The sequence below is a fragment of the Narcine bancroftii genome, chromosome 5, assembly GCF_036971445.1.
Source record: "Narcine bancroftii isolate sNarBan1 chromosome 5, sNarBan1.hap1, whole genome shotgun sequence".
NCBI lineage: Eukaryota > Metazoa > Chordata > Chondrichthyes > Torpediniformes > Narcinidae > Narcine > Narcine bancroftii.
Window position 1 is genome coordinate 219,320,035 of NC_091473.1, and position 26,624 is coordinate 219,346,658.

The 26,624-nt window shown below is 36.5% G+C and overlaps 1 protein-coding gene across 2 annotated transcripts in view; it reads left to right on the forward strand.

The window, feature by feature from the left end:
- The window catches only part of kdm5ba (lysine demethylase 5Ba), a 138,224-nt gene that overhangs the window by 56,813 nt on the left and 54,787 nt on the right, over positions 1 to 26,624 (forward strand). For both annotated transcript variants that reach the window (XM_069941294.1, XM_069941295.1), the window contains 5 exons: positions 4,691 to 4,853; positions 11,807 to 11,926; positions 12,177 to 12,371; positions 14,298 to 14,479; positions 21,629 to 21,753. In XM_069941294.1, coding sequence (XP_069797395.1) covers positions 4,691 to 4,853; positions 11,807 to 11,926; positions 12,177 to 12,371; positions 14,298 to 14,479; positions 21,629 to 21,753 — 785 coding nt within the window. The remainder of the gene's footprint in view (positions 1 to 4,690; positions 4,854 to 11,806; positions 11,927 to 12,176; positions 12,372 to 14,297; positions 14,480 to 21,628; positions 21,754 to 26,624) is intronic.

Consider the following 26,624-nt stretch of genomic DNA (forward strand, 5'->3'; position numbering starts at 1 on the left):
ATATGAAGAGCAATCAATTGTTCAAATACTTGCAGGGTCATTGATGAGATTACGTTTGCAAGGCTGAGAATGTCCTCAGAGTCTAGGCTCTAGGCAAAAGGCACAAGAAGCAGAAGCAAGAGCAGGCCTTTCAACTCCAGAAGCTGTGACATCATTTAAAAATTTTATGGATGATCTTTAACATTAATGCTACTTTTCTCTATTAACCGCATCCCTTGGTTCCCTTAATGTGCAGATATCTAATGATCTTTGGTTTGATTGAGCCTCCACAGCCATCTTGGGTAAAGAATTCTAAAGGTTCACTATCCTCTAAATAGTTATTTTCTCATCTCAGTTATTCTGGAATTGTGATCCTGGCTCTACAGCAAAGGCAAAATAAAACTTCATTCTTGTATCTACTCTGCTACGCCTTAAGGTCACCTTCTATTATTGAGAAAACAGTCCATCTGCCTAATCCTTGTTCACAAGCTCATCATTCTAAGAATCAAAATTGGAGGCACCTATGGAAGATGGGGAGACAAAAATTGCACACTGTTTCAGGTGCTTTCTCACCAAAGCATTGTCTTGTGCCGTAGTGCACTTACAGGGTTGGTCTTCCTAATTGTTTTTCTGCATCTGCAAATTAGGTTTCCAAGATCTGTGCAAAATGACACAGGACCTTCTAAATATCTTTCAATCTCCTAACATTCCTAAAATCTCTGATTTTCTAGATTTTTCTTTTACCAAAACTGCTTGCATATTTTCATATTACATTCCACATTTCAGTGAATATATTCCTGTGAACTTTCTCTACATCAACTTTCAGCCATTGATTCATACAGTTTTCACTTTTACCTGCCACCCAGTTTTGCATCATCAACAAATTTAGAAACCTCACACGTGATGATTTCTAACATAAATCATTGATATAAATTGTGAACAGCTGAGACCCTGGCACTGACCCCTTTAGCTTTCCCACCAGCCACAATCCCCACTTAGCTCATTTATTCTGTTTTTATTTTGTTGCTTATTCCCAGTCTACACCAGTGTATGTCCTCCAAACCTTTGTACTTTAATTTTGTTTAGTTACATATTGTGCAGCACCTCAGTGAAAGTTGTCTGAAAGTCACAATGCATAGTATCCATCAGCTGGTCTTTATTTTGCTAGATAAAACCTCAAACCCTGATTTGACATTTGTTTATCATTATTTTTCTCATAAATCAGAACCCTCTTAACAGTTCCTTAATCCTAGATTTTATTGTTGGTATTGGGAAAAGCAACAAAGAGCTTGTTTAAATATTTTTTATTTTTGCATTCAACAAAATTATAATTGTATTCAAATAGAAAGGCTCGTGTATGTATTTTTAATCTATGAAAATAACGTCAGATCGGTCAGAATGAATTGAGTGGTTTTACTGTTATCAATGCACTAATGAATGTTTAATTGTATATGTTGCCCACTTGTTGAATATGTTACAAATTTGAGTTTCAAATCTTCATTAATTTTGTTAGATGCCCCTTACCTAGAAGTTTAGAGGCACCTTACTGAACTCTGAATGAATTTATTGACATTGTTTTGCTGGAGTAGAAGGGTTTTTTTAATCTACATTTTTGTTGTTGTTGTTGTTTGAAACCTTGACCTTGTTCCAAGGTATAAACTAGCTAAATGTCTACCAAATAACAAAAAAAAATTCTGTAAATCTGAAATTGAACATATCTCATAAAGTTTCACCTTGGGTAAAGAGTGGCATCTAATATTTTCAGTCCATGTTTTTTAATCAGAATTAAAACAAGTTTTATAATGTAGGGAAAGACAAGGAAGGAGCAAAGGAAGGTCTGCTAAGAAGGGATGGAGTAATGAGTAAATATCAAAACATGCAGATTGTGTTGAATACCTTTGCTGTGAATGCAGGTTGACACTTAAGGAAGGAATCCAGTATTTGGGTGTTCAAATAGCTGAATTGGAGAAGCACAAAATGTTTAAGAGTAGCAGGGGTCAAGGTGACTATGTATTTGGAGAATCCCAAATCTGTTAGAGATTAGAGTATTATGTGGAAAACCATTGGTAATATAGAAACTGAGAATCATTGTAGATCTGCAAATATTTGGAAAGCAGGAGAAAGGATTGCTAAAAATATGGGTTGAATTACTTCTAATTGTTTCTCTTTTCATGAAAGTATTGAGACAATGGATATGAACATAATCACAGAGAGGAGATGATGAAAGATCCGTTGGCATAATGGTTAAGTTATTGGACGTGATTAAAATTCTAAACTCTAGACTAAGTGGAGTTAAGTCCCTTTCTGCCAAATGGAGAAATTAAGTTTGGTTCAATGAAAGACCTATTAGTCATTTCAACAGGAAAACAAAAAGAGTCATGATGGAAGGATTCCCTTACATGGTGTAGCCTATGTGACTCCAGGCATGAGGCAATGTGATTACTTTTAACTGCCCTCTCCTCTATCAAATATCTTGATGAATATCAAACTGATATAAAACAGAAAATAAAACCAGATATACCATCCCAACTTAGATTTGATTAAGTCCTAACTCCTTGTAAATTATTTTCACTAATCTCTTGGGACATCAGAGAAATCTGGGAATGCTTTCCTGCAACCACCTGGCTTGTATTATTTTCAAGCAATCATCAACTTGTAGTCTGTGTCCGAGACAATGAACCCTGGACGTGAATTACCCATTAGTAGCATAGATTTACTAGGGTGATGGCAGAGATACATGGGAAGGACTTCTGCTGAAAATCTACAACATTGACTCCATGAAATCCTGTAACACCAGATAACTGGAGAATTTAATATTTAGATGAATAAATGTGGACTAAAATGTTGGAATCTAGCTGATGAATGTATGCTCCTTGCACTCTGGGGGGAGAAAAAGTATTGTTGACATTTTTCTCCATATAATGCACTTTTCACAATGTAGTACAGGAAACCGTCTGACTTGGAAATGCTGAACCTTTAATGTTGATGGGTTATTATTTTTCTGAAAATACTGAGAATATCTTCATTGAGTTGACAGCAGCATTTGAATCCTGGTGGTTGCCATGCCATGGTTGTTAAAAAAGGGATTTGATAAAAGTTCCCATAAAATTATTCTTGATATGGTGGGTTTGTTACACAAAGAATAGTTATTCCAATTGAGCATAAATTGTTTTGATTTGAGAAGAATGAGCGGTGATCTTTTGACTGTAATATGCAAAAATTGTTACAGAGCTTGCAGAGCTAGTTTTCCTATGCTGGAATGTTGATAATTGCGAAGTTGCCTTAAAATAAGAGGTTGACAATTCAGGACAGAGGAAAGGATTTTATTTTCACCAAGAGCATTGTGAATCTGGGGAATTCTCTACCGAAGAAGGCTGCAGAAAAACAGTTGCTAAATTGATCAGCTCTGAAACAATTGATGGAATTTAGAATCCTAATGTAATCAAGTGAAATGGTGTTATTTCAGGGAAATGGTACTAAGCCAAAAGTGTGCTATGACCATAGTAAATTACAACAGGTGAAAGAGGCCAAATGATCTACCACCATGTTCTGTTTGCACCACCTTCAGGCAATAAATGCAAGCTTTCTTGGTGACATAGGTTGTCAACAGAAAGAATATGTTGTCAGTTTAGGTTTAAAATAATGAGTTGCTTTGACTGTTCTACTTTCTCTAAGACATTGGACAAGGTAACAAGTTCTTGGCAAGACCCTAAATAATGGCTCCAGCTCACCACATTTGTTCTGAGAAAACTGTCAAGCAGCCTGAAGATACTAATTAATTGTAGGGATCCAGATATAATGGATCTGACATCACCATTTCTGTAAAATGTGATGTAATTTCAACTGTTTCTAAAGAGTAGCATTTGGAGCTGTTGAAATTTATTCGGACTTTTTGGTAAATTCTTTTTTAAAAAAAAACTCAAATCACAATGGAAAATTGGATTTAATAGAAAGCTATATTTTTGAAACTTGTCAGATTAAATTGGGTTTTGAGGTAATCCATAAAAGTTTGGCCTTGGAATACCTTAAAATATGGAGTGTAGTAGAGACACAGACCTGTCTAAATGCTTGCTTAAATTGGTATAGCTTTGACAATGCATGGGTAAATAAATTCAGTCCTATTAGAGTTGTACTGCTTATGTAATTATAAATGAAAATGTCTAAACATCTCTCAAAAACTGTTCAGGGTTGATGCGAGAAGCCTTTAGAATTAAAAAAAAATGTGGATTGAGGGAACAATGAAGGTGATTATGGGTGGGATGGTCATATGGATGAATCAAAGCATACTTTCCAGTTCTGCAGAAGGTACTTTTTGTTATTGAAAATAATTTAGCCAGTATCTACTACACATTCTCCTGTATTCCTTTCTTATTTTAGTAATGGTGCTTTGCCTTTGTTAGCAATTATGGAGGGTTCTGAATCATTGCTTTGTTGCTTTTTCTGGACTGTAGGTATACTGTCTTGGCAAAATATTTTGTTTTTATACAAGCAGAAGCTAGATTGGGTTTTCTTGTCAGGTAACAGATATACTAGTAGTTTCAGCACCGGATGTAAATACACAGTTGCTCAATTTTTCAGAATATTCTCGTCATTTTTTTTAAGAAAGCACACTCCTGATGGTTTATTTATATTTTGATTAGTTTTCCGTAAACAGTAGAGTGCTTTATAATCTCAAGTTCATGGATTCTAATTTTCTTTTAAAACTAATTAGGGGAGAGCCTAAGACATGGTATGGAGCACCAGCATACGTGGCAGAACAGCTGGAGAGTGTTATGAAGAGACTGGCGCCTGAGCTGTTTGAATCCCAGCCTGACCTTCTGCATCAGCTGGTCACCATCATGAATCCTAATACTCTGATGGCTCACGGAGTGCCAGTACGTATTGCAGATCTCCATGCAGCCCTGAGATTCTGATTTTTAAACATAGATTTTATATTTTGACAAGAAATTGCCAGAGATTCACCAGACTTATCCATTTGAAACAGTGTTGGGAAAAAGGTATCAGTCTAGGCTTGTTTTGCTTGGGAAAGAATTGGAGGGTTTTCGAATTAAGAACTCAGTAAAAATAGTTGTTGCATTTGATAACTGAAGAGCTAAGAGAAGTAATGTGATCTTTTAATATTTTGTTGCAGTGCATAATGTAACAGTTTACTTTTGTATCCATTTAATTATACTTTTTGACTATTTTTCATTGTAAATTTCCAAACAAAATCTATACCTAAAAGTTAATAACATTTGTACATTTCTGTAGCATTTCTTAGAATTGCCAAACGCAGTTGCTACTTAAATGATTTGCTGTCCCTGGTTTAATATTTTGATCTTTCCTTTCTACACTCTTCTGTTTTCTTGAATCTTCCCCCAAAAAAAACTACCACTTCTGCTAAAAGGTGGATTCTAATAGATTTTAATATTAGAACTTTGAAAATAAATATTCAGTTTAAATTCAGCCTCACTTTTTAAATGAAGAATTATTATCCATGGTTCAATATTGGTATGTATTTACAATAGTGACTGATCTTCAGAATTATGTAATTTAATGTGTCAGCACATGCCTGAGGTCATGAATAGGGTTTATATAAATTTAAGTATCTTACTATTTTCCCATTGTCAAACGATTAAAAAATATGCCATAAGTGCACCAAGTATCAAGTGACAATAAATTTAAATATGGATTTGAGCAAAGACATCCATATCTAATCATACTCTAGTTTGCCCTTTGTTTAGATCTTTGTTTTTTCCAAATGCATAATATTTTGCACGCTTATATCAGCCAGTTTAGCATTTGAATTAATTCAATTTTTATTAATGTTAGCATCATTTCAGAATTGGATTGAATGGCTAATAATTTTTACCACAATTCATAAACATGACAACTGACCTGATCTTTATACAATCTACACTGGTCTTGATCTTGGCTTAAGGACTTTCAATGGAACATCATTGTTCATTCAAATGTCACTTTTAATGATTCAAGGATTCAAACATTTCTTGAATTTTGTGCACTATAAACTGCAAGTCTAGAATTAATTTAGAGCCAATTCCAAACCACATTGTACTAAATTGGAGACCTGAATTAAGTCACAAAACGGCTTAATGCATGGCTAAACACCTCTAATTTGATCCCAGAGCGAAGACTTAACGTGTATTTTTTTTAACCAATGTACAGAATATTCATAGATATGTAGGCTATTGTCATTTTGCAGGTATCCCTTTAAAATTGGTGAAATATTAAACTTAAGCCAGAGCTTTTAAAAGGCCCAAGTCAAGTATTTGTTTAATTTCACTGAATAACTTTGTGAGTAAATTTGGCACTCTTATCATTTATAATTAGTCTTCTGAGATTGTTATTAGCGCATCTTAAAAGATGTATATTCTTTGTGATATTCCTATTTTGATTGTGTCTTAAAATTTAAAACAATTAAAGATGGATACATGATATGAACAATGGTCCGTAGACATAGAAAGCTAGTAATTGGTCATTTCCTCTAAAGAAAAGTAAATTTCCCAACCCTCCTATTAAAACTTTGTTGTTAAAGTTTTGGTAATGAATTTGCATACTTAAACACAGCTGGTTTAAGACATTATCAGTGGAAATCTGATCCTTTCCATCTGTTCATTTGCATATTACCATCATGTGCTGAGAATTCTAGCTTGGATTTTTAAGTCATCACAAATGGTTTGAAGCTGTGTTTTGTATTCCAATTAATAGATAGCCAACCCTTAAAACCTTAAGCAGACTTTTTGAACAAGCTATATTATTGTGAAGCTAAAGGAAATGTAGTTACTTTCTGCTTCCAGTTCAGTGTCTGAGAGCATTGACTGAAGCAGGTAAATCTGATGTGTAGATCAGGGACTTAACCCCTCTAGAAAAGGAACACATAGCAGTGCAGGACACTTGAATGAGTGGGTATTTGGCAGTGAGCCGTGAATTTCTGTTCACACAGTGGTCGTGTAATGCTACCAAATTATCTTTGTGCCATAGCTCCATTGGATCAAAGATGTATTTAAAATTTAGTGAATGTTTAACTTAGAAGCATGTATGGAGCCAGTTTCACATTTAACCAATTAAAGAATGTTTTTGTCCACAAATCTTTATAATCTTTACCAGTTTGCTTGAACCTGAGTTGGAGAGTTCAACCATTTTATTCATCATCCATTTAAAAAGTAAAATGTCTTTTTCTTTTTTGAGAGGTTTGAGCTTGTTATTGTTACGAGCCCAGGGGAATCCAAAAAAAATCCAGCAGCAACAGAAATTCACCAAGACAATAGTTACTTAAACAAAAATGTTTTTTTAATTTTCTTCAAACATAATAGTAAGATCAATATTTAACTTATTGCTATTAACTTAATCTCCTTTTAATTCTAAGTGCATGTGTATGTAATGTGCATGTGTTCAGGAAAGTTCTTTACTGTTCAGTCATTCATTTTACACTTCTCCAAGTTCACTGGTATCAAGCCATTTTCCTGACTGCGTGCAGAATTTAATATTTATGATATTCACTGGGGTCTGGTGCTTTAACTTAAATTGTTACAGCTTAGGAAGGTCTTTGTTGGTTTCAGAGAGATATTTGTTATTCATTGGACACACAAACTGATCTCCTTCAATCAGCCACTTCAGTGTCTTGCAAAAAACTTGACCCCTTGTGGGTTTTTCCAAAAGGAAACTTCTTCCAGGTTACCATAAATTTTCAGTCAAATTTGAGAAGGAATCCCCTGAACATATAACTATGCTGATTATATTTGAATAATATATCCTTTTCAAGTCTGGATTAATCCAGAATTTTTCCACTGAAGGTGGCATAAATTGGTTTACCCCTGCAACTTTTCCTGATTAGAGGTACCATGTTTGTTGTCCCTAGTCAGTTGACACCTGCAGCCTGTGAAGATTTAAGAATTTGGCAGATTCCCAGCAATTTCATCCTTTATCTCTTATTAGAAACATGGAATTTAAAATCCTGGGATGTGACCAGTTTTTAATTAATTTCTTTTTAATTTAGAGATGCAGCACGGTGATAAGTATTCATTTAAGAGTTTATTTACAACCACGGACATGCACTGATTGGTCTTTTGGTCCCTACATTTTCTCTGGTTACCCTCTAGCCTTTGATATGGTTATAAATTGTTTTAAAATTTTCTGTAATCTTGTCCAGAGTTGATATTTTGACCCACCTCTTTGCCCTCCTAATTTCCCTTTTAAGTACTATACTCTATATATTTCACATTTTCTGATCTGTAAACCTACCATTTGCTTCATTTTTTAAAAATCCAGTTTTCAGTCTTTTGATTTGGTTCACCTTGCCTTTCACCCAAATGAGAACACCATTTCTCTGAAGTCTCATTCCTTTCACTTTTAAATTACTCCCAACTTGTTTGATGTAGATTTGCCTGCAGGTAGTTGTTTGTCTAGTCCTATCTTGTATTAAAATTGGTTTATCTGCTACATTTCTATAATTTATTTTGTCCTTTTCCATAATGTCACATATCTCGTGCTGCTGAAACATGAATTCATTTCCTCTAACTTATCTAAAATGCTGGTGCCCACATCCTCACCTGAAGCACACTTGTCATTCATGTACTTACTGACCAATACCTCAAATTAAAGTTCCCACTGAGGAGCCTTGCCATTCCTTTTCTCTGTAATCCTCTTCAATACTGTATGCTTTGGAACAGTGCATTTTACCTGACTTTTGTCCACTAATGACAACTGTGTATTTCGCCTTTGGGTCAAAGCTTTGGATTTCTTTCCACATGACAGCCAATTTCTTTGTTCAGAACTTGTGTACTATTGATCTTATTTGATCTATTCACCAGTAATCTTAATTGCCTTGTCTGCACCAAATCCAAGCAATATTTTATGATTTTATTTGTATTACTTGTTGTCTACTCAGCTTGCCAGTGAAATTGCCCCATTAATTTGAATATAGAAGTTCTCACATTCATATGGTGTGAAAACTGGGAAACTTTGTAGTCTTTCTTTAACCAAAGTATTTCGGTTAAATGTAACAGACCTGAGATTGATTTTTTTTTTAAATTCTTCTGTTTGCTGCTTTTTATGTTTCACTGCTGAAAATAAAATTAAAAAAATCTGCAGATGCTGGAAATTGAAAATGAAAATAATGCAGAAAGTCATTTAGCAAGGCAAATAGCCTCTTTGGAGAGGGACAACTTAATCTTGACAATTCAGGCCATTCATTCTTTTGATCTCCCTTGATTTTCTCCCATTATCAAAGCTATTTGGCCCATGGTGTCTATGCTGGCTCAGATCAATCTGATTATCCCACCTTTCTCACTATATATTCTATTCTTTCTCATATGCCTATCAACAGTCCCACTCCACAAGTTAGATCCTCCTACCACCTACCTACTCTAGGGGTGATTTACAGGAGTCAGTTAATCTACCAGCTCATCTGGGGATATGGGATGAAAGCAAAGCACCTGAGAAATCCACATGGTCACAGAGAAAACATGCAAACTCCACATTTAGCACAAGAGGTAAGGACTGAATGTCAGGCTCGAGCTATGAGGAAATTGCACCACCCTTCAGCCTTTGAGTATAACATGGTTCCACCCCTGTTCTTTCTTCAATGTAAAAACACATGATTTCTAACTTCTCAGATTTGATAAGTCACTGTCCAGAGTGAGTATTTTCTAGCATTTTGTCTTCAGTTCATGGGTTCCTGTCACTGCTTCAGCCTGCTCTGGTCCATTTCAGTAACCTTACGGATTGATCTCCACAGAGATTTTGTTTTTTCTGTGTCACAGTGGATGCCCACAAGAAAGACATCGGAAAAGCAGAGTTGTGGTTTGATCAATTGTATCTTGTACTAACATGGTTTTGAATAAGCTTTCTTCATAAATTTTCTTTTTCAATGCTGAGTTAAATTAATAGAAATCTTCCAATCAGTGTTTGAAAATCTGTTCTAAATTCCTTCTTTTTCATGGAAATCCTGTAGAGGAGGTTAAATTGTTCATGGATGATCGTCATCACAAGATGCAATATTTATATATTCATTCAGAAATAATTAGTAACAATCATGTAAAATTTGAAATAATCATTCAAATTACTGTGTGAAATCTAAAGGGGCATATCAGCTGCTTTTATCAACCTAGTGCTTTGTCATGGTATTCTAAAGCATTGCCAATATGATGAACAACTTACTTACAGTGTTTTTACTTAACACTGCCTTTGATCAACAATGAAATGCAGCAATTGTTATGAATACAAACATTCAAAATGTGGTTACAGTTGTGAAAACAAATTTTAATGAATGACACCGGATTTGAATATCATTTACTTGGCATTGGTGTTGGCATATGTGGTTTCATTGCACTTCAGCATCTTTGTGGATTTGTTTGTGATTGCATATGATCTTCATCTTTATCCTCCAACCAGTTTTCACTTTCCATATGTGGTGCTTCTGAACTTGCTGCTGTTGACACTGCTCTGTATTTTGTCTCCTGTCATTTTTTAAAAACCTTAATTGTCCTCTGCTATTTTTTTAAACCTTTAACTGTCTTGACAGGCTTCAATATTTAATCTCATTTATTCTGTCTTCTGTCTCTAGATTTTTTTTTTGACATAAAACTAGTTTGCTTTTGTAAGTTGGCCTTTTCTTCCCAGAGCTTGACAAAGCATGGGCATACTGTTGGCACTCTGTGATATGATTTACTATCTAATGCCTCAGACAATAAATCAACACATGATAGTTATCCTGCTGTCTGACATGTGCACACTGCCAATACAAGCTACTTCCCTCCAGCTGCTGCTATAAACTTCACCAACCAAATACCACTGTTTCACAGTGTAAGTATTGCAACTGGTAATCGTATCTGCATGCCAATTACAAATGCCATCTGTCAAAAGTTCAAGATACACAGACTAGAATTTTGATTATGGCCTGAAAAAGTGTATTTTACAATTCAATGTGGGCGAGCAGTGGTAAGCAAAACATTGCTATTAGAAGTGATGTTCCTTGTATTGCTACCAAAATATTTTATATAAGGAAAGGGATTGAGAAAACGTTCAGTTGTTTATATGAAATCAAATATATGCGCACCAGCCAAAAGATTTCCATGTTGAAGTAACTTGAGGAAAATGTAATACTCCACATATTTAAAGCAGGTGGCACTCAAAAGTTTCCTTCACTAATTTGCAATATGATTACAAATATTGCCATGTGTTTGAAACTAGGTTGACATGCTGGACAGCAACATTATGAATTGCTAAATGTCTGTGAATATACAGTTTCTAGTCATGAAACAATTATTTACTATTTTTATAACAACTGTTCAAAATATTTTTAAGATTGCCTCTTTTTTGAGTATACTTGCTATTACTGTATAGTGTATTGCAATGATGATGAATAAATGTCCAGAAAAAATGTAAAGAAACATGAACAAATTTCTAATTGGCATAATCTGTATTAAAAATGTAACTGAGCTATTGGCTATTTCCTTCCCAGAACTGATAGTAAGACTTGAAATGCTGATTAATAATTCAAGCAACATAGCACTACCATAAAATTGTGCTACAGATACCAAATGTTGCAAAGAACAACTCAAGTGTTGTAGCTCATGGTTCTCATTACCAAACACTTTGTATGTGTGGCAAGAAACAGCTTTAGAAATTTTGTATGGAACCATAAGCATTTCTGAATTTGAATGGACATTGATCTTGAAATGGAACTTCAAGCCTGATAGGAATGCATTTTTAGAGTGAAAATATAAAATAATTTAAAAGTCACTCATGTAGTGATTGTATGCAACAGAAAAACTTGCTTTAATCTTTTACTATGATGTATTGAAGCAGTATCTTTCCTCTATTTCAGGTTTATAGAACTAATCAGTGTGCAGGGGAGTTTGTCATCACATTTCCTAGAGCCTATCACAGTGGTTTTAATCAGGGATTCAACTTTGCAGAAGCAGTGAACTTCTGCACACTGGATTGGGTAGGTGTACCTATTCTGTGAATCTAAGGAAAATGTAAAATCTGTCATTCTGAATCTTAGAACGAAGAAAACATTTTAAAATTTCAATTAATAAATAAATGTTTGTAAATCTCTTAATCCAGCATTATAACTGAGCTAAAATCCTTTTGGACTCTTCATGTACACCCACTTTATACTTTTATCAATATTTAAGAATTTATTTTCAATTCCTTTTGAGGAATATGTCCTGTTGACAATGTTTGTCTTACAGCTGCCAATGGGGCGTCAGTGTGTGGAACATTATCGTCTATTAAACCGTTACTGTGTTTTCTCTCATGATGAGATGATTTGTAAGATGGCATTTAAGTCAAGGGAACTGGATGTAGTTTTGGCATCTGCTGTCTACAAAGATATGGTCATTATGATGGATGAGGAGAAGAAATTAAGGGAAGGAGTTCGCAAAATTGTAAGTGCCACAGAATTTAGATACATGTCACGGTCATATTGTTAATGTTCTCAATCAAGAGGAAATGCTATAGAACACATACCTCTTCCCATCCTCCTATTAACTCTAAATTAATTCAAAGATCAAAATCAAATGGAACATGGTGGCCCCAAAACCTGCTCTTGTGAGTGGTTGGTCAACACTGCCATTGGCGCTATTTTCATTTGATCCCACCACCCCCCCACCACCCCCCCACGTTATCGACCCCATCGATGATCCTATCGATTTCTCCCCCCCCCCCCCCCCAGTCGATATTGACCACTTTGGAGGACCCCCCTCCCCCAGTCTAGTACATTAAATTTGTAATCATTGCCTTCTATTCAATTCATGGTTTCATCATAATATGATGCAGTTTTATCCAGTTTTTTTTCTCTATCCTTCTCCCACGTTTATTTTTATTCCATCCTTTTGTGTATTTCTCGCCATTTTCTTGATTGACGCAGCTTTAATGGCCTTCGCTCGCTTGAGGTGCTAACCTCTAGAACTTGCTTTTGTACCTAATCTCTGCTTCCCTTTCCTCCCTTTCAAACAAAAAAGTTAAGTTTCTCTTTGTTTGACCATCTTATTCACTCTTTTGATTTCTCAAATGTTTTGTGTTACTCTAATGTTAGGGAAGAGTTTTTAATATTAATTATTATTTTCATATTATTTGATATGAAACTGTCATGGGTTCAAATTTAAAAGTTAAAGAATTATTCATCCTTTTGAAGCACCTCTGGACAAATATATTCAGAATAAGGTTCCTTTTAAAATTGCCCAACATCTTCCATAGATACTCAACTTTTACTGCATTACTGGAAGACTTTCAACTTTGTTGGAAGTTGCCATAGTTTAAGAAATGGCTGTTTTAATGCTGGGTCTGCATGGGCTTGATTTTTGGAAGGAGAATAAAGATTTCATTAAAATTTTATCCACGGGCAAGAAGATATTTGTGATAGTACATTTTGCCAGTTTGTGCAGTTTTGTGGGTAGAACCCATTGAAGCAAAAATAATCTGTAAACAGAGTTGCTTTAGTTTGCGTTGCCCTGTTGCTTGAGAGGTAAGCAAACAGTGACTTTGGTATGAGGCTTGGAGTGGTGCTAAGTGTGTCAGTTAGGTGCACTGTTAAGTTGTAGTAGTGAATGATGTCATTTGAATAGTTTCTGAAATCAATAGGATGAGGAATTTGTTGAATGCTAGCATGTTAATAGTTTTTACAGGTCCATTTAACCCATTAGCAATAAAATTTACAAACTTCATTACATTTTCTTTAATGCTAAAGCATCCATTGTTGTATTCATTAAACTTTATTTATAAATAGCTGACCTTAATGATGTCACCATCATGCCTCCAATCCCCTGAAGTGATGCGAGTTTCTTGCATAACACTTTTTTGAGGGAGGGTTGGTTAGTGCAGCTGTCAGATTTATGTTCCAAAATGATCGTTTCATCCCGAAACAAAGGAATCGTAGCTGCTGTTTTGAAAGGAGACATTGAAGGGAACAAGGAAGAACTTAATGTCACCTGCAGCTTTTGGCTGCTGATAATTTGATTGGGGCTATTTATTAATACAAAACTCATCAGAACCTGGATGCTTAACAAATCAAAATGCATGATATTTTTCACTTTTCTTCGACATGTTTCTATTCAGACCCACGTGAAAATTAACTTCACAACATCTCATGTTCATGAAGGTTTGAGATTTAAAAAAAAAATTCATTTTATGCTTTGTGGATTAACTAACTGCCCGAGCTTGGAGCATTCTGATACAATGTGTTACATGTGTGCCTTGAAGAATATTTGATGGCTTCATTGTGATCTTGAGCATAATGACTCTATCCCTTCTACTTTAAAAAGATATCTTTGGAAATGGTTCAATTAAAAATCATGACTTTTTTTTCACTCTAGGGAGTAATTGATTCTGTGAAGGAGAAATTTGAGTTATTGCCTGATGATGAGCGACAGTGTGCAAAGTGCAAGACCACTTGTTTCTTGTCTGCAGTTTCGTGCCATTGTAAATCAAATCAACTTGTTTGTCTATACCATGTTAAGGAACTTTGCTCATGTCCACCACATAGATGTCATCTCAGGTAAGTAATCAAAGGACTTTTTTTCTGGATTGAATCTTGTTGTTTGGAAACAGTAGGGGAAAAACATAAGATATTGATTGGGAAGTCACAGTACAACATGAGTATCTTTAAACATTTAAACTCTAAATGTGTTGCTGGTCTGATTAAACTGGACCATGCAGATGGATTTCACTAATGTGATAATATTTAGAAATATTTTTGGGAGATAAATTGGGAAAAGTTAGAGTAGGTTGCATACAAACACTATAAAACAGATTTTATTTGAAATGCTAGAGAATTCATATCCAGAGTAACTTTACAGAAACTTTGAAGAATGCCTATGGAGACTTCACAAGTAGTTATTAATTGGACTGACATTGTGGAATGAATGGACTATTGTCTTTAAAGCAACAGCAGAGATATGATGGCTCCACAAGAGTGCTCAGAGAGGTCACTGATGGGTTCTTGTTTACCTAAAAACAACAGATGAACCAGAAGACCAACTCCTATTGTTTGATGGAGAAGATCAGGTGGTTTTTGTAAGCAGAGGGAGAAAGCAGTCTCTGACTGGGGGTCAGAGTATGTGTGAGAGAGAGAGAAAGCTGTGACATGCAGCAGAAGCTTGCTGGAACTGAAACAGAAGCTTAAGAGTGGAAGATGGCTAAAAGTACTGGCAGTCTAATGTTTCACTTGGAATAAGAGAACCGAAAGGAACTCGGTGGAGACCTGAAAGAAAGAGGTTATCATCAGGAGAACCCTGATGGAGAAAGTTTCGTCAGCAAGACACTGAAGTGACTGAGGGAAGTACCTCAGTTGTGGATGTCCTGGAACACATCTCTCTCTACAAAACCTACAAGAACCTTTCTGAGCGGTAACCATTTACCTTTCGAGTACCAAAGCCTGGCGAACTTTATACATATTAAATTCTGTGAACAGTATAAGAATTGCCTGCAACCAGTGAACTTGGAAAGAATGAGAAATAAGATTGGTCTGTGAACCAAAGAACTTTTCTAAACTTACCACACATTACACATCTGTGCGCTTAGAATTGGAAGGGAGTTAAATTAGGTTAAGTAAGTTAATAATATAAGTTAAGGTTTGTTTCTATTTTCATGTTTAAAGATAATTAAAAGCAACTTTTATTTAAGTAACCATTTGTCTTGGTGAATATCTATTGCTGCTGGGTTTGGGGTCCTTTGGGCTAAGACCATAAAAACTTTAACAAAGTGAGAGCTGGAGAAGAGTTTTCAGAGTTGCATGTTTATTTTAGTAATTAGAATACCAAATGTTTTTGGGATACTTAGGCCTTTCTTTTTCTACTCTCAATAATTTTGGCTTCCATATTTCAATCTACCTTCATGGGGTTCATCAGTATTTCAGAGTATTTGCTTTCATATCTGCCTTTAAAATTTGTAACTTTCCCAGCTAGTTGATTCCCAATCACATCTTCACAGGGTGCTCCTAGATATCTAAACGATTAGCTGCACTGAAGCTAATATTTGTCTGTCATGCTAAATAACTTTCTTGGAACAAATACCTACAGCATTTTCATAACTTTTGGGTAATCAAATTGGATAGATCCTGGTAATGGAGAACAGAATGCAAGTTGCAGTTTCTCCATTATACTGCCAATGATTTTATTTTTTGGCTGTTGCCTCTCATCAACTTTTCAAGGCTTCAGGCCTGATTTAACTGAGTCAAAGATTCCATATCGATCCTGTTTTGCAAGATGTAAAATGATAAATGACCTTCATGAAAAGAAATTCACTATTTTTAAAAAAAAATTGTTTGTTTAAAATAAATTATTTACAAGATTCTGGAAATGTTTTGTCAATTTTTGACCAAGAAGGAGACTGACTCAAATCCGGAAAGAAAGCTTAAATGTGGCATGGAATACTTTCATATTGCTAAGGACGGGGTTACCAGAATTGCAAATGGATAAATTTCAGGCATATTGTAAGTATAGTTGAGGGACATTTATAAGTGGCACATTTAAAAGAAGTTAATGTATATAATGCTTGCAAAATACAGAGTGTGTAGATCATGAAATTTGTAAAATTGCTGATCTAGTGGCAGCGCTGGCATTCTACAATTTTTCAATATTCTGTTATCATTGAACCATGTACAGTAAATTTTGATGGATTCTAATAGATTTTTCCTAACCATCAAGAGTTTAAAAAAAATTCCATTTATATTTTAATTGGGTAATCAGAAGAAATTAAATTATTTCCAATCTAAATATTTTTCTCTGCTTGTTTAAAGTTACAGCGATATCCAAGAATTGGCTGGATAAAGCTGAAGTATCTTTTGGTGATTTTCAAAGTTTGTTCATAATCCTGTTATGCAAATATTATGACCCAATAAAGAATGAAAGCAGAAACCAATTAGCAGAACAGATTGCAAACTGGCTACAAATTACAAAAAGGATCAAGATGTGAAAGTAATTACTTTGATTGGCAACTCACAAGCAGTGATGTTTGTTACAAAAGAATAATACTGAAATGTGGATCTTAATAATCTAGATTAAGGAATCAGAAATACAGTTAAAAATTCCAAGATAGCCCTAAATTGAGTGCTATTATACAGAGGATTAGAACAGGGGTTCTACGTTAAATGAACAAACAGGACCATGTCTACTCAAATTGAGGCACGTCGTGGGAATTGAGGTCAGTATTGCATATGGGTTGTTGCTGCTGCTCAGCAACAGAAGAAACATCAGAACGAGGAAAGAGGAAAAGTTGGTTAATTGGGGTAGGTATAGATAGAACAAAGGGAAATGTCTGTGGAATGAGAGTAATCTTTGATCAGTTGAGGTAATCTCTTAGGGAGCTGAGTAGGAACACTGATTTGGAAGGTGAAAATCAGTTGCCTATGCCTGAACCATTGATTAAAGTTCAAATTTATTGTCAGTACATACATGACATCACATACGACCCTTCGATTCTTCACTGTGGGCCAGGCAGAATTTTTGCTTGTCAGTAGTGCAAAAAACTGTACTGAAGGAAAATATGCATATACAAAAGACAAAAACTATAAACAAAGGAAACGTAAAGGAAAAAAAAATCTAATATTCAGTAATGTGCATAGTAGGAGTCCTTAAATGAGTTTGAGTTTGTTTAGGAGTCTAATGGTAGAAGGGTAGCAACTATTCCTGGTGGTATGAGTCTTGTGGCACCTATACCTCTTCTGATGACAGCAATGAGAACAGCATGTCCTGGGTGGTGTAGATCCTTGATTGCTGCTGCTCTCTGATGGTAGCGTTCCATGTAGATTTTCAGAATGGGGAGAGTTTTGTCTGTGGTGTACTGGGCTGTGTTCACTACTTTTTGCATGGCTTTCTGTTAAGAGATATTGGTGCCCCCGTACCAGGCCATGAAGCATCTGGTTAGCGCACTTTCCTCTACACATCTGTAGATGTTTGCCAAGGTTTCTGAAGCCGTAATGAACCTCCAAACTTCTGAGGAAGAAGAGGAGTTGACGTGCTTTCTTCACTATGTTTGTTGGGTCCAGGAAAGGTGCTCCGAGACTCCCAGGAATTTAAATTTTCTCATCCTCTCCACGTCTGATTTTTTTTCCCCCCCTTCTTCAAGTCAACAATTATCTCCTTGATGTAGATGAGATAAAGAAGAAATTTATTATGTGATGTGAGCAGGAAGGTTGAAACAGTTGCACAGGCAATCTCTCCCTGGATTATTTCTGAGCCATACAAATTTTGTTTATTTATTGTCGTATGCTGAGGTACAATGGAAAACGGTGTTGCATGCTAATGGCAGGAGGAAGGGGAGAGTGTGGGTTGGAATGGATTCTTGCATGTTGGCTACTCTTCCTGGGCAGTGGAGAGTGTAGAGTCACTGGAAAGGCAGTTGATTTATGCTTGATGACCTGAGTTGTGTTCACAACTCTGCAATTTCCTGTAGTCCCTGGTAGAGCAGTCCCCATACCAATCTGTGGTGGATCTGGACAGGATACTTTCTATAGTGCATCTTTAAAAATTAGTCAGAACATTGAACATGTTAAATTGCCTTGTGCTTCAGAGGAGATGGAGACTGTGGTGAGCTTTCTTGGCTGTAGCAACAACATGGTTGAACCAATACAAATTGGTGATGATATTTGTCTTTTTAAAAATGAAGGTCTCTACCATCTTCACTTCAGCATCATTGATGCAGTGTGTTCCCATTGTACTTCCTGAAGTTAATGATCAGTTCTTTGTTTTTCTAACACTGAGAGGTTGTTGTCCTGTCACCATCTGCTAAATTCTTCCTGAACTGTCTCATTATTGTTTGAGAGCTGGATTACAATGATGGTATCATCTGTAAACCTGTATGTACAGAGTTAGAGCAGTATTTCACAAAGTCATGTGTATAAAGAGTATAGCAAATGTCTAAGAATGCAGCCTTGCGATTTATTGTGGAAGGTGTTGTTGCCAATCCTCATTGATTGCAATCTGCAGGTTAGGAAATCTAGGATCGAATTGCCTTGGGTGGAGCACTGAGTCTTGGAATGTGATGATGGATGTCAGAGCTACTGGGTTGTTGTCATTAAGGCATGTTATCTTGTTCTTGGCACCAGAATGATACTAGTTTTAAAATGGATGTAGACTTTAGATTGTAGTAGGAAGAGATTAAACGTGTCTGGTTTTTAAAAACTCCCACCAGCGTGCCATTTGTGTTCTTGGGACATGACCATGGACTCCATCCAGGCCAGTTGCTCATCAGTGGGTATCGGTGTAATTGAGGGTGTTATGATGGGTGGCACCATCTAACTGACCTTCTGTTCAAAATGAACGTATAATGTATTGAACCATCAGCTATGGATGCATTGTTAAATAGTAGAATTACAAATGCTGAAATCTTAATTTATCAAAGAAGATGGAGGGATTCAGTGGGTCATGCATCATATGGTCAGTCAGTGTTTTGACTTGGGGCCCTTTATTGAGACTAAAGTAGGAAGGAAGTGGAAGAGGTGGTTGGGAGAGGTGAAATGGAGGTCTCCTATTTTGTGCATTTCACATGATCTCCACTTCCAACAGACAGAGCAAAGATAAAGTTCCCTTAGTTATCAATTTGCATCTCAAACTGTGCATCTGCTTTATTCTCTGGTATTTCTGCCTACTTCAATGTTATCCCACTGTCAACCACATCTTTTCTTCCCCACCCCTTCCAGCTTGTCTCTAAATTTTGCCACCTCGCCTCCATCCAAACCCATAAAAACAATCTCTATCGTGTACTTGGGTCATATGACAATAAACGAACTTCAATCTGTATTACATTTGTTTTAAGTCAGAGGAGTCTTTCAACATTGGCATGCACAGTTCTCAAGCTGCTACTTCCTCAGAGGACTGCAGACTTCTTCCCAAACCTTGTTGAATTCAGTTTGCTAAATATTCAATGGCATGTATACTTTGACAGCGTAGATGTAAAATAGTTTAAATAATTTTTGCTTTTTGAAATTTAATCCTGGAGTGGGTTTCTTGTAAAGGAAAATAGTTATGATCTTGTAATGCTCAGCTGCAATATATTTGTCTTTGGTAATATTTGTAAAATAGCAATGGAAGTGTGAAGTGTTAGGTTGTGTTTGAACTTGGATACTGACATCCATTGTGTTGGTTTGGGTCTAAAACTTAAGAGCAAGGTTTAATTTCATTTATAATTTGAGTCAAAAATTTCAGAGATTCAGGGGAAAAAAATGATGTGTTAGTAGGTTCATGGGGCTCAAGTATTTTTTTTAAAAAAAACCTAAAATACCTCAGGGTAGCTATTGGCTGGTATGATAAATCTTGTTTGAAAGCTTAATTTCATCCATTGAATTATACAGAAAGGAGAGATTAGGTGGAGAGTGCTGTGTTACAAGCCCAAAGGACCCCAAAACCCAGCAGCAATAGACATTCACCAAGACAAGTAGTTTTTAAAACAAAAGTTGTTTTTAATCAACTTTAAACATGAAAACAGAATCAAACTTTAACTTCTCTATACTTAACTAACCCAAATTAACCCCCTTCTAATTCTAAGCGCACATGTATGTAATGTGTGTGCAAATTTAAGTAAACCTCTTTGGTTCACAGTTCAATCTCACTTCTCTTCCACGTTCTCTGGATGCAGGCAATTTTTATACTGTGCACAGAATTTAACATGTATAAAGTTCACCAGGCTTTGGTGCTCGAAAGGTAAACGTTTACTGCTCAGGAAGGTTCTTATAGGGTTTTCAGAGAGATTTGTTGTTCCAGGATTTCCACACCTGAGGTACCACCATTAGTCACCTCAAGGTCTTGCTGATGAAACTTGCCCCATCAGGGTTCTCCAGATGATGACCTCTTTCTTTCAGGCCACCAAAGAGTTCCTTTCTGTTCCCCTTATTCCAAGAGAAACATCAGACAGATAGCACTTCCAGCCATCCACTGCTCTGGAGCTTTTCATCAGTTTCATCCAGCTTCCTGGCTTGCCCTGTTCAGCTGCTTTTCAGTGTCACACACACTAGCTGGGAGAGCTTGTTAACTTGTCTCTCTCTCTCTCTCCAACTGCCAACTGCCAGGAAGCCCATGTGACTCTCTCACTTGCAAAACCCCCACCTTCTTCAGCAAACAACAGGAGTTCTTCTCCTTGGTCAAGCTGTTGTGACCTTGTGAGCACACAATGGTCATTCATTTCAATTAGCACCTACTTGTGAAATGTGCATAAGTCTTCAAAGATCCTGCAATGTTACTGAATATGAATTCTTCAGTATTTCAAATAAGATCTGTTTTAAAATGTGTGTATGTATGTAACCTACTCAAAATCTTACCAAATTCTCCCAATTACAGCTGGTTGCAACAAAATTACAACTGGATGCAATGTGGCAGCTAGTAAAAGACAAAATGGGGTTGAGCCCTGAGAAAACCGTGAAGATATGATGTGCTATTTTTAAAATCTGCTTTTTCCTCTGACTGTAATTGATGTGTTGATTTGCAATTGCATTAAATAATTGTAATTATGAATTTGTATATTATCATTACCACTTCAATCGTTTCTAAAAAAAAATTGAACTTCAAATGGTTCAAATAAATTTTTAACAAAAAAATCACAAAAGCAAGCAGGCATGAGCTAGTTCTGAAGAATGATAATTGATTGGCTATGTTGTTTTCTTATTACATTTTTTCAGATAATGGTTTTTCTAAATCACTTTCTAAATCACCAGGTATCGCTACACCTTAGATGATCTCTATTCTGTTCTGAGTGAATTAAAGTTGCATGTGGCTGTATATGATGAATGGTCTTCTAAAGTGATGACTTTTCTGGAAGCAAAGGATAATGAAAAGAAAAGTAAGTACAGAAATTCTGAAGGGATGGTACAGAAATTCTGAAGGGATGGTACAGAAATTCTGAAGGGATGGTACAGAAATTCTGAAGGGATGGTACAGAAATTCTGAAGGGATGGTACAGAAATTCTGAAGGGATGGTACAGAAATTCTGAAGGGATGGTACAGAAATTCTGAAGGGATGGTACAGAAATTCTGAAGGGATGGTACAGAAATTCTGAAGGGATGGTACAGAAATTCTGAAGGGATGGTACAGAAATTCTGAAGGGATGGTACAGAAATTCTGAAGGGATGGTACAGAAATTCTGAAGGGATGGTACAGAAATTCTGAAGGGATGGTACAGAAATTCTGAAGGGATGGTACAGAAATTCTGAAGGGATGGTATGCTCTACTAGAACCATAGAACACAACAGTAGAGAAAACAGGCCATTTGTCCCTTCTAGTCTGTGCTGAAACATCATTCTGCTAGTCCCATCGATCTGCACCCATTCCATAACCCTCCAGACCTTTCCCATCCATATATCTATCCAATTTATTCTTAAGAGTGAGCCTGCTTTTATCACATCAGGTGGCAGCTCGTTCCACTCTGAAGAAATTCCCCATAATGTTCCCCTAAACTTGTCCCCTTTCATCCTAAAGCCATATCCTCTCGTTTTTATCTCCTAATCGAAGTGGAAAGAGCTGATTTGCATTTACTCTGTCTATAGCCCTCATAACTTTGTAAACCTCTGTCAAACACCCCCCACCCCCCCCCATTCTTTATTCCAAGGAATAAAGTCCTAACCTGTTCAATCTTTTACTGTAACTCAATTCCTGAAGACAGCTACATCCTAGTAAATCTTCACTGCACTCTTTCAATCTTACTGATATCCTTCCTGTAGTTGGGTGACCAGAATTGCACACGATACTCCAAATTTGGCCTCACTTCTATATCTTTCCCATCCCAATTTCTATACTCAATACTTTGATTTATGATGGCCAAGATGCCAAAAAGCTTTCTTTACTACCCTGTCTACTTGTGACGCCACTTTTAGGGAATTCCGATTGATAGGATATTAAGTTTAGAGTTCTATAACTCAGCTGTTGTAATTTACAGAATGTTGGTAGAAAAATATTCCAGGACAGAAATGGAAATGATTCTGAAGGAAGTCCTGTCCAAAACTATCCATTTGTTGAAGTAATTTGTAAAATAATACTTAGTTGCAAATTGCTTCCAAACAGCTGAAATAAAAACAACTCAACTGCTGAAATGTTCAGCAAGTCGGGTAATGCCTATCATGACTTGATCAGAGTTAATGATCTTTTAATATCATCAAAATCAAGGAGCTGATAGTTGACTTCAGGAAGGGAAAACTAGAGGTGTACGATCCAGTGATTGGGGGATCTGAGGGTGAGCAAATTTAAGTTCTTGGAGGATCTTTCCTGGACCCAACACTAATGGTATTGTGAAGAAAACAAATTCTTCTAGAGATTGTGGAGGTTTGGTATGACCTCGTAAACCCTGGCAAATTTCTACAGATGTGTAGTGGAAAGTGTGTCATAGTCTGGTATGGGGACACTAATACCCCTGAGTGTAAAGCCCTATAAAAGGTAGTGGATATAGCCCAGGACATCACAGGCAAAGCCCTCCCCACCATCAAGAATGTCTACAGGGAATGCTGCCATCAGAGAGCAGCAGCAATCATTAAGGATTCACATCACCTAGCAAATGATCAGTCCTTGCTACTACCATCAGGAAAACAATATAGGCACTACAAGACTCACAACAATGGGTTCAGGAACAGCTGCTACCCCTCAGCCATCAGACTCCTCAACGACAAACTTAATCAGGGACCCATATAAGGATTCTTGTGCACTTCATTCATTTTTTTTTGTATTGCACAGTCAGTTTGTTTACATTTCTAACATTCCCAAGGGAAAAAGAATCTGAGGTATATGTGATGTGTACGTACGCTGACAATAAATCTGAAATCTAGAATAAGATTACAAAATAATTGACTTCCTGCTAGTGGTTGATGGAGTAGCAGTGTTTTGAAGTTGCTCCAATTTACCTTACTGGTTCCCACCTTGTTAAAACTTTATTCTTAAACTTCTTGCTGAATTTATTTGGATTAAGGACTGTAACTGTCTTTAACATGTCTACGAGAGGGAGTCACGTGATGGAGTAGTGGCTGGTGGGATAAAACCAGCCCTCTCCAGAAAAAAGAAAAAAAAGTCAAAAGACAAAGCTTAACAAATATAAAGTATAAGAAATAGAAGATAAAGTTGCAGAGAAGAGAAAGAAGATGGCATCCAAGAAGGAAAAAGTAAAAACAATGGGGGGGGGGGGGGAAAGAAAAGTCACCGAAAAGAAAGAAGAACGCCTTACCTGCACGAAGGAAGAGGGAGCCGTGGTGTGAAGAGCGCCCAATCTCTGGGGTTGGTGCTGGCCCCACAGAGTCGCGACCCCCCCCCAACCAGTAGACTGCAAAAATGGCTCTCTGAGCCAAACAAAAGTCTACAATCAAAGGTAAAAGGAAACACTGACGGGAGGGGGGCTCAGCCGAGGAGTGGGCAAATACGGCGCGACCAGCTAAGGGACACCCGACACCAGGGCTCTCAGCTGGAAGATGAGGAAGGCGGCAGGAGAGGGAGTGAGGAACCAGGCAAGGAAGAAGGTCGACGGGGTGAGCGGCAAGCGGAGCAGCAGGAGGAGGCCTGACAGATGAGCAGCCCAGGAGGGGAGAATCAACAACAAGAGGTCTAGCAAGAAGAGGCCTGACAAAGTGATACAGGCAACTCATCGGGAGAATCAGAAGAGACACAGATACAAAGAAGAGGAGAAGAAGACAAACACAGGTACAGACACAGAAGAGGAAGAAGACCAAGATCTTCACAGAGAAATAGAAGGTAAAACAGATGGAAAAAATATACATAAAGCCTTCCTTGAAGAACAAATGAGAGCATTAAAAGAATCGTTGTCATTAGAATTTAGTACAATTAAAAGAAAAATGAAAAGAAGATCATGACAGAAATGGGGAAAAGAGTAGAAAATGTGGAAGAACGAGAAACTACTGTAGAAATGGAAGTAAATGACTTGAGAGGAAAATTGGAAGAAAGTGACAAAAAAAATTAAACACAATATTTGTTATCTCAGAAAATTGTTATGTTGGAAAATTATAGTAGGCGAAACACATAAAAATACTGGGCTTGAAGGAGGGTGAAGAAGCACAGACATGAAGGAATTTATAAAAGAATGGATCTCAAAGGTCCTGGGAATGACAGAAATGCAGGAAGAAATGGAAATAGAAAGGGCACACAGAACACTAGCTCCGAAACCACAGGCACATCAAAAACCAAGATCCATCTTAGTAAAATTTTTGAGATATACGACAAGAGAAAATATATTGGAGCGGGCAAGGAATAAAGTTAGAGAAGATAATAAACCATTGGAATACAAGGGTCAAAAAATATTTTTTTTACCCAGACATAAATTTTGAACTCTTGAAGAAGAGGAAGGAGTTTAATACAGCAAAATCGATTCTATGGGGGGGAAAAAAGGTTATAAATTCATGTTAAGACATCCAGCCGTGCTTAAAATATTTATACCTGGGGAGCAAAACAGATTGTTCTCTGATCTGGAGGAAGCACAAGAATTTGCAGAGCGTTTGCAGGACAGAAGGAGAGATGTAATAAGAATGAAGAATGGTGATAAAGTATATATAAAGATGTAAAAGCAATGTATATGTAAAGAACTAAAGAGGGAAAGGAAGGAAGGCGGGGGGGGGGGAAATGGGAGAGATTTGTTATGTGATTTTTTAAAAAAGTTTCCTTTGGGGTGTTGGGAGAGGAGAGAATAACCGTCACTGCAAAATCAGTTGACGCAAGCAAGATCGCAACCCAAATGGAAAGGGAAGTTGTGGTTGCCTGGCAAGGGATAAGGGGCAACTTGGAGAGGGGGGGTGGGGCTTTTGGGGTTAAGTTAATATTGGGTGTGGGAATTGTTGGAGTATTTTGTTTTAAATGTGTTGTCATACATTGAGTTTAAAAAGGGAAAACATGAAAATGGGAAAAGGGGGTTGGAGGTGGTGAAGAAGTGGAAAAGAGGTGTAAACAAGATATCAGATGACTATAAACATTAATGGAATACATAACTAAATTAAAAGGAAGAGGCTATTAAATTTACTGAGAAATGAAAAAATAGATTTGGCATTTGTGCAGGAAAGGCATCTAACTGAAGTGGAACATAAAGAGAGACTGGGTAGGATGCGTCGTGGCAGCATCATATAATTCAAAAGCTAGAGGTGTAGCCATATTAGTTAAAAATAAACACAAGGTTACACATGATACAGAATCACTCCTCAAAAATTAAAAGAATGGGATCCAACATTATCAGATAGATGTTTTCGCTTTAAGAAGGAAATGGGAGCAACAATACATACAATTTGGGCATGTATGAAAGTGAATATGTTTTGGGAAGATCTAAATCAGATATTAAAAAATCACAAAAAATAACATACCAAAAAATCCAGAGATCTTTTAAGGAACATAAGAAGTAATGAATTAGGCCTCAAATTGGATAAAGCGCGAAAAAGATTCATTATGATAGCCCTAGCAGAAGCAAAAAAGTGTATAATGTTAATTTGGAAAATGGAAAAGAGTCTGAGAATACACCAATGGTACATGGAAGTGATTAAATGTATTCCATTGGGAAAAAAATAACATATAATTTGAAAAATAAGGTCACATTATTTGAACAAATTTGGGAGCCATACATGGAACATTAACAGAGAAAGCTTGCCTCGGACCTCCACCCCCTAAAATGATAAGAAGACAAAACTATTTGATACAGTGTGTTTAAAACAGATGATGCATTTTTCTTGTTTATTTTTCAT